The sequence below is a fragment of the Mustelus asterias genome, chromosome 4 (genome assembly GCF_964213995.1).
Source record: "Mustelus asterias chromosome 4, sMusAst1.hap1.1, whole genome shotgun sequence".
Taxonomy (NCBI): domain Eukaryota; kingdom Metazoa; phylum Chordata; class Chondrichthyes; order Carcharhiniformes; family Triakidae; genus Mustelus; species Mustelus asterias.
Genome location: NC_135804.1, coordinates 107205089 through 107214389, shown reverse-complemented (window position 1 = coordinate 107214389; position 9301 = coordinate 107205089). Strand labels below are relative to the sequence as shown.

At 39.3% G+C, this 9301-nt stretch overlaps 1 protein-coding gene across 1 annotated transcript in view; it reads right to left on the bottom strand.

Annotated features, from left to right (window-relative positions):
* Nucleotides 1–2363: 2363 nt before the first annotated feature.
* Nucleotides 2364–9301, bottom strand: part of LOC144492921 (uncharacterized) — a 42099-nt gene continuing 35161 nt past the window's right edge. Inside the window, exons 3-4 of the mRNA XM_078211547.1 lie at nucleotides 4560–4832; nucleotides 2364–4283 (exon numbers count right to left, since the gene is read on the bottom strand). Of these exons, the coding sequence (XP_078067673.1) occupies nucleotides 3223–4283; nucleotides 4560–4832 (1334 nt within the window). The 3' untranslated portion in view covers nucleotides 2364–3222. The remainder of the gene's footprint in view (nucleotides 4284–4559; nucleotides 4833–9301) is intronic.

The window sequence follows — 9301 nt, the reverse complement described above, 5'->3', positions numbered from 1 at the left end:
CAGTTTGTGCAAATGATTTGCACTTCCATAATGTTTTAATTTATTTTCTACCATCGAAGGGTATTCCACACTCAATTTAAACAAACTACAGTGGCAGGATGAGCAACCCTTACACCCATAGGCGACCTGATAATGAAAAGGCAGGACAGAGGAATAAGGAAAGGGATTTTCATGTTGCAGTAGATAGGAGATGATCATCGTTATAAAGAATGCAGGTCTCCTAACATTCCTCACCTCGTCCTATCCAAGGCCTATTTGAGCATTTGTGAATTTTGTCTTTGCCACACATGCTTCATCAGGGAGGTTTGTCTGCGGGTTGGAATTAGATTGCTGATGTGTCACGCATGCAGAAAATTAAACTTTCAGTGCCAGAAATAGAAGGAGCATATGGAGTGCAGACAATACATGCCAATTTGGATGTCTTAGCTGGACACCGTTCCTTGCACCCACTTTCTGCTGCTGAACATTCATTTTTCCACCCATCAAACTGTGGATTGGGTGTTGTATCATTCCATCACTTTATTTGTTTCACCGTTCCATACTGGGTTTCACTTTTACCTAACACATCTTCTCTTTCCCCTCACCCCTACAACATAGTCAAAAGTGGCAAATACTTAATTAAATATTAATTCTCTGTTTGTCAAATTCTGTGTTTTATAAATGCAAAGAGTGTTTGTCTCCATAATTAGGTATTTATCTTTAATGCTTTGAAGTTAACCTACTGATCAAATATTTCACTTCTCCCATTAGGCAAGTTCATTAAATAAGCTGTACAGGTGGATGTGAATAATTATTCAAATCAACTGACAACAACATGAAATTGGGAGCAATCAGGTCACTGTGCTATTGTAACTTAGCTCTAGCTATACAATAAAAGTCTAAAGTTAGCCTGAAAACTGTTTTCTTTATCATGATTAGCTTTGTTTTCAATTCAAATTGTGATTACATTTAATGTGCAGTCCATTGTTATTGTCAACAGAACAGGTTAAGTTAGGTCCATAGCTTTCAATCATTCTACTCTATTCTTAATTTCTGAGTTGCGTCACTTCAGCAGGCCCTGTCAAAAAATTACAACTAAAACATCAAACAAGTGGGAGTCACTTGCCCAGTCTAATTTGTCTTTCTAATAAGCAAGATTTCCAAATAGAAATATACTTGTTCTGTAAAATACCAGCATTAGATTATACTTAATAAAATCATGAATCAAATAGAGAATGCTGGAAACATTTAGGGGGAGAGGCAGCATCAATGGAGAGAGGGCATAGTTATTGTTTCCGTTTTGAAAATTATCATCCTCGTTTCCAAACTGCACTGTGGCCTCACTCCTCCACAACTCTGTAACCTCTTCCAGCCCCACAACCCTCCCATTCTGGCCTTTTGAACATCCTCAAATTTGATTGCTGCAGCATTTTACATCATGTCTTTGTCTTAAGCTCTGGAATTCCCTTCTATGGGCAGGATTTTCCCTATGGTGGCGGGAAACAGAAGTCAGGGCTGTTTCCAGCCCCAATCCTGCCCATTCTAAAATAAATTAAAAGATTATTTTATTTTTTCCAGATCATTTTTAGAGCTTGTTGTTTTGTTTCAGATTTATGAATCCTTGTTCCTTGATCACATTGTACAATATTAGTACGTAATTCATTAATAGGATCATATGAAATTATTCTCTCCATTATTTTAACATATACATTTGTGAAACAATTCTCTAACATTTAAATTGATGATCTTGTAATGTTTGTAAAGGGATCAAAAGAGAACAAATATAGTCAGTAAAGGGAATAAAAAAGACAGGCTAGATTTTAAAATGATTTGCATATAACTGGTGACCATTTGGATTTGCAATGACTACAATATTTGTACAGTTTTCACCTTTGTTAAAGTCGTAAACAGTCTAATAAGAAGTTTAAAAAAGAGAATATTTATATTTGGTAGGTAGCAGGGGAAATGAAGAAGGCACATTTTAAGGAAGTGACCATTGTTGTTGAAGGAGATAAATACACATGCTTGACATCAAGAGTCTTGTTCATCAAAATTATGCCCAGTGGAGGATTCTCTATTAGATGTATTCCAAATGTAGTTGGATGATTCTTGGCTGGAGGAGTTAAGGTAATAAGGAATTACTTCTGACAAGCCAAGTGGTCTATTACTTTTAACAGCTCCTGTAATCCTATGATCTAAACACCACACTTCTGTGATTGGCCAGTTCTACTCAAAGATGTGTTAGGCTGACAACCAAATTTAAACAAGTGTATAAATACATCAAAGAATTTGAATATTCAGCCCACTGGCAGTGCCTATTAAATGCTTAATTTCTTCCAGTAAGGGAAAGTTACTTTAAAATTATTACATTAAAATATATAGTTGAGCTTTTAATGCTTTATTTTTAATAAATCACAACAGAAAGTGTCAGAAAATACCACTAACATCAACCATTGCCACACTACAGGAGTTTACTTAAAATTAAATTTCTATTCTGATAAACCTAGTCACTAAAAATTAAACTAGGATTTGCTGAGCTCCAGTATATTTGTTTTTTTGTCAGTTTTAAACAGAAAATAACAAGATTAGAACCTATACATTTAATAAAGCTGTGTCTACAACCTTATGAATTTATAAGTTTCCACCTTGTATTTGGACCTGTGACAGACTTGGTTAGAAATATATTTCATTTTGGAGACATTTAAGTCAATTTTGCAAAATTGCACACCCAGCAATTTTATTAAATTATCCAATAATTGAGTATACATGTTGTCTGCTTATTCTTTTTTGGAGTCTAGTTCCGTATCCTATCAGCTTATGTCCTTAGAACAGGAAGTTTGAACACAGAATGCCATGTCAAATTCACACTATTTAATGATTGTTAAATAGACTAGACAACCACAGTAAATGGAGCTGTGATGGAACTGGAGCTGATGCACTTAATCTCCAACAATTGTCAGTGAACAGACAGTTATGTAGTTGATAACATGTACTTGAATATAATGTAAAGTGTAGTGGACATCAGATGGTAAGAAAACCATAAAGATACTATGCAAGATCTCCTGGTCTACTTATTCTTATATAGGTAATATCCAGCCACTCTGAAGGATGATAATATTTGACAGTAGTGATATTTATATTACCAACTTCTTTTCAATTGTCAACTCTGCAGAAGTAATTTGGCAAGTCAGTTAGATAAGGTATTACAATTGCTTCAGTATTCATCTTATTTCTGATAATGGGTTAAACATCATATTTCTTTAGCAATTCATTTTGCCAGTGCCTCTGCTTCTTTAAAAATGTGGAGGGTATTTTAAGCTTTTTTAAATCTTCTATGCATTTCTGTAGCTCTGCCTCCAATGTCTGTTTCTCATCATTATTTTTATTTTGATCCAATTCTGTGGTTTTATTTTGATTTGTGTTTGCTCCTTTGTTGATGTTCTGCTTTTGCAGCTTTTTGTCTTCATCCTCTTGCATTATTTGCACATTAAGTTCTAGAGTGGTTGCTCGGTGTGGCGGCTCTTGAAGATTTTTGTTCATGACTTCTAGTCCAGTGGTTACCCCATCCTCTTGCATTCTTTGCACATTATCAACTTCTAGAGTGGTTGCTCGCTGTAGGGGCTCTTGAAGACTTTTGCTCATTGTTTCTGGCCCAGTGTTTACCTCAACTTCTTGCATTCTTTGCACACCATCAACTTCTAGAGCAGTTGCTCGCTGTAGGGGTGCCTGGAGACTTTTGTTCAGGGTTCCTGGCCCAGTGTTTACCTCATCATTTTGTATTCTTTGCACAGCATTAAATTCTAGGGTGGTTGCTTGTTGTGAAGGCTCCTGAAGACTTTTGTTCATGACTTCTGGCCCAGCATTTACCTCATCCTCTTGCATTCTTTGCACATCATCAACTTCTAGGGCGATTGCTCGCTGTAGTGGTGCTTGGAGACTTTTGGTTGTGGTTTCAGGCCCAGTCTTTACCTCCTCCTTTGGCATTCTTTTCACATTATCAAGTTCTAGAGTGGTTGCTCGCTGTAAGGGTACCTGGAGACTTTTGTTCATGGCTTCTGGCCCAGTGTTTACTTCTCCATCTTGCAATCTTTGCACATCATCAACTTCTAGAGTAGTTGCTCGCTGAAGGGGCTCCTGGGGACTTTTGTTCATAGTTTCTAACCCAGAGTTTACCTTAGTACGGCTCTCCGAACTAGATGCAACAATGTTATTGCAGTTTGTTGAGTCCTCTGTATCCTTAATAGTTTCAATGACTATGCTCTGTTCTTCAGTTGCTCTAGTCAAATCAGGTGATGTATTTTCAGCTGCAATAAAACACAAGATATACAGCATTATAGAAATCAGTAGGTCAGTCTATTCAAATAATCATTTATTTTAAAGGGGAAATCTTCTGTGAAATAATTCCTAAATTTTAATAAATTGCCATCTTTGTCTGCATTATTTTTGAAGAATTTGTGAAGAATAACTTTCAACTGGAAATACATAAATATTTGTTCAAAAATAACATTGTTGAGAAAATGCAAAATACACTATACAAGCTTAGCTATTCTAGGTTTTACCTCAATTTCTCACTTCCTCACCTTCTTCAGACTGATGACAATGCACCATAAGTACTTTGTCTTCATTCCCCAGTGCTTCTTGCATGTTATCTAGTTCTTGTGTGTGTGATTGCTGTGAGGATCCAAGAGAACTTTCATTCATAACTTGTGACCCAGTGTTTGCTTCAAAACAGCTATCCATACTGGATGTGGAAACGTCATTACAGCTCATTGTGTCCTCTGCATCCTTATTAGTTTTGATGACTTCATTCTCTTCTTCTGGAACTATAGTCAGATCAGATGAAGTTTCCTCAACTATTGTAAAAGACAAACATAAATATTGCATTATAGAGAATAATACACCAAATGATTAAATGACAGTTCTTCTTTGTCTATATTTTTAGAGTTTGAGTAGAATAATCTTGGGCTGGAACTTTACAAATACATTTTCAAAGTGAAAAGTTAAAAATTGAAAATATCTGGTTGCTAAAGGCAATGAATCCACAATAAAATTTTATGCTCGTATTTTCAGTTATTGGGATGAAATTGATTTCAATGGAGAAGAAACCCAGGTGAAGTGTACAATTGGCTGCTGTTACACTATCATTTGTTTTTCTCTACTGCCAAAGGCCAATTTCATCCCCATTTCTTTCCTCATATATCAGTGGTCTTTTTCTACAGGACAGGACATAAAGTAAGTTTTGCAATGAGGGATTCCCCTCTACCTTTGCTCCTCTACCTCTCAGTACATCTACACCTGAGGAAAGAGATGAAGCTGAGTTCTACCTGCATTTCTCTGAGGAGTAGCAGCAGTCTGAAAAGGCTTCAGAGAACAACATTTTGCGAGCCACAAGAACTGCTGATATGGGAAATGGCCTTCTGACTACCACATCTAGCTACTGCACTAACCATCCTCTGTACATCTTCCTCTTTTCCCACTAACATGTTATCGTATGAGAACCATAAGAACATAAGAACATAAGAAATAGGAGCAGGAGTAGGCCATCTGGCCCTTCGAGCCTGCCCCGCCATTCAACAAGATCATGGCTGATCTGAAGCGAATCAGTTCCACTTACCCGCCTGCTCCCCATATCCCCTAATTCCCTTATCGATCAGAAAACTATCTACCCGTGATTTAAACATATTCAACGAGGAAGCCTCCACCACTTCAATGGGCAGAGAATTCCAGAGATTCACTACCCTCTGAGAGAAGAAGTTCCCCCTCAACTCTGTTCTGAACCGGCCCCCCCTTATTTTGAGGCTGTGCCCTCTAGTTCTGGTTTCCCTTCTAAGTGGAAAGAATCTCTCCACCTCTACCCTATCCAGCCCCTTCATTATCTTATATGTCTCTATAAGATCACCCCTCATCCTTCTAAACTCCAACGAGTACAGACCCAATCTGTTTAATCTCTCCTCATAAGCCACACCCCTCATCTCCGGTATCAACCTGGTGAACCTTCTCTGCACTCCCTCCAAGGCCAATATATCCTTTCGCAAATAAGGGGACCAAAACTGCACACAGTACTCCAGTTGCAGCCTCACCAGTGCCTTGTACAGTTGCAGCAAGACCTCCCTGCTTTTATATTCTATCCCCCTCGCGATAAAGGCCAACATTCCATTCGCCTTCTTGATCACCTGCTGCACCTGCAGACTGAGTTTTTGCGATTCGTGCACAAGGACCCCCAGTCCCTCTATACAGTCGCATGATGTAATTTTTCTCCATTTAAATAATATTCCAATTTACTATTATTTCTTCCAAAGTGGATAACCTCACATTTGCTAACGTTATATTCCATCTGCCAGATCCTCGCCCACTCGCTCAGCCTATCCAAATCTCTCTGCAGACTTTCCGCGTCCTCCACGCAATTCGCTTTCCTACTCACCTTCGTGTCATCAGCAAACTTGAATACCCTAGATTCAGTCCCCTCCTCCAGATCATCTATGTAAATGGTAAACAATTGAGGCCCCAGCACCGATCCCTGCGGCACGCCACTGGTCACCAACTGCCAACCAGAAAAGCACCCATTTATCCCAACTCTCTGCTTCCTGTTAGATAGCCAATCCCCAATCCACGCCAACACCTTACCCCTAACTCTGTGTACCCCAATCTTCTGCAGCAACCTTTTGTGAGGCACCTTATCGAACGCCTTCTGGAAATCTAAAAACACCACATCCACCGGTTCCCCTCTGTCAACCGCACTAGTGACATCTTCATAAAAGTCCAGTAGATTCGTCAAACACGACTTTCCCTTCATGAATCCATGCTGCGTCTGCTTGATCGAACCATTCTTATTCAGGTGCTCTGTTATTTCCTCTTTAATAATGGACTCTAGCATCTTCCCAACCACGGAGGTTAAGCAAACCGGCCTGTAGTTACCCGCCTTTTGTCTACTTCCTTTTTTAAACAGCGGCGTAACAGTAGCTGTTTTCCAGTCAGCCGGCACTACCCCAGAGTCCAGCGAATTTTGATAAATTACTACTAACGCCTCAGCCATTTCTTTCAGTACCCTGGGATGCATTCCATCCGGGCCCGGGGACTTGTCTACCTTCAGTCCTATTAGTCTACCAAGCACCACCTCCTTAGTAACAGTAATTGTATTAAGGACCTCCCCTCCCACCAACTCTCGATCTCTAATATTCGGCAAACTATTTGTGTCTTCCACCGTGAAGACCGACACAAAGAACTTATTTAAAGTCTCAGCCATTTCCTCGTTTTCCACTATTAAATCCCCCCTCTCATCTTCCAAGGGTCCAACATTCACTCTAGCCACTCTATTCCTTTTTATATACTTGTAAAAACTTTTACTATCATTTTTTATATTTTGAGCTAGTTTAGTTTCATAATCTATCTTTCCTTTCTTAATCGCTTTCTTAGTCGTTCATGCATGCTATTCATGCTTCACCCAAACCCTTACAAGAATAATGTCAATACACACAACAACTTCAGTACAACCAGAATTTAAATCAAAGACTCAAAGTAAATGTTTGTGTTTGGTGCTTTTAACTACCATCTTTCCCTGTGGCGCTAGTTTGTTAAGTGTAAACTCTTAACCTTAATCTAATGCTCCTCCAGCAGTTCCAAAAATGGCAAGAGTGTGTGACATGCTTTGTGGCTGTGTGTTGATAAGAGCCTCCTGGGCCGAAGGGGATCTTGCCTCATGATAACTATGTTTTGAGTGTATGTGTTCTAGTAGCACCTCTTGTGCAGCTTCAAGAGCAAGTTCCTCTGGTGCCTTTTCAGCCACATATGTAAACAGTAAAGGGGGATGCATGACCTCCATAGGTTACAATCCTAGAAAAGCACTATGATTCATAACACGTCAGTACTACTTAGTACCATCACAGATCTGCACAAAAGTAGAATGATTGGTACCAAGCAGGAAAATAAAGTCCTCTGACTATTATTGTGAAATACATAACATTTTCTAACTTTTCATTCCAACTGGAGGTGTTTTCTGTGATTGACAATCCAATGTACTTAATTGAACTGACTGCACCTGTTTCTAGTTCTGATTTCTTTTAGCTGTTTGCCGACTCAATGCTGTCAGATTTGGAAGTATCTCCTCTGAAGTTAGCAGAAAATATTAAAAGGAATATATGAACAGGATTAAGCTATTCTTGAGCATGTTTCCCTATTCAATTCTCAATTTGCTAATCTCTACCCCATCTCTATTTAACTTTAAGATGATGTCCACTTGTTATGGACTCCCCCACCAGAGAAAATAACCTTTACGCATATATCCCATTGTTTTATCATTTTTAGAACCTCAATTAAATCAGCCCTTAACCTTTAAAATATAAGGGATTACAAATCATGTTTATATAACCTGTCATAGAATAGAAAGAATAGAAACCCTACAGTGCAGAAAGACGCCATTCGGCCCATCGAGTCGGCACCGACCACAATCCCACCCAGGCCCTATCCCCATATCCCCACATATTTACCCGCTAATCTACGCATCCCGGGACACTAAGGGGCAAGTTAGCATGGCCAATTAACCTAACCTGCACATCTTTGGACTGTGGGAGGAAACCGGAGCACCCGGAGGAAACCCACGCAGACACAGGAAGAATGTGCAAACTCCACACAGACAGTGACCCGAGCCGGGAGTTGAACCCAGGTCCCTGGAGCTGTGAAGCAGCAGTGCTAACCACTGTGCTACCGTGCCGCCCCTGTCCTCATAATTTAACTCTTAAAACCCTGCTAACATTCTGGTCAGTCTGTAATACACCATCTCCAATGTCAACATATCCTTTGTGAGATGCAGAATGCAATGCTCCAGATGAGGTCTGACTAAGGCACCCTCATTTTTCAACTCTAATTCCCCAAGATAAAGACAAATATTTCATCAGCCAGCCTTTCAAATTACTTTTTGAACCTGTGCATTAGCTTTTAATGTTTTATGTCTCCGGTGACCCAAATCCATTTATTCTCCACAGTTCATAGTTTCTTGCCATTAAGAAAATATTCTGTTTTGTCTGTCTTGGATACAAAGTGAACGAGCTCAGACTTCCCCACACTGACCTCCATCAACCACAGATTTTCTTAGACCATTAATCTATGTCCCTTTGTAACATCCTATTGCTATTTACAAGGCTATTTAAATTGGTGCCATCTGCAGATTTGGATATGCAACTCTTTAGGTGTTCTGCCAAGGGCTTGATATCCAGGTATTGGTAACAGAGCTCAGCTCAGTTTAGATGGTCAGTTTATTGCTCTTTTCTTTGACATTAATCGACCTAACCTGCACATTTTTGAATCTGGGGCTGCTGGGTAGGTTGAA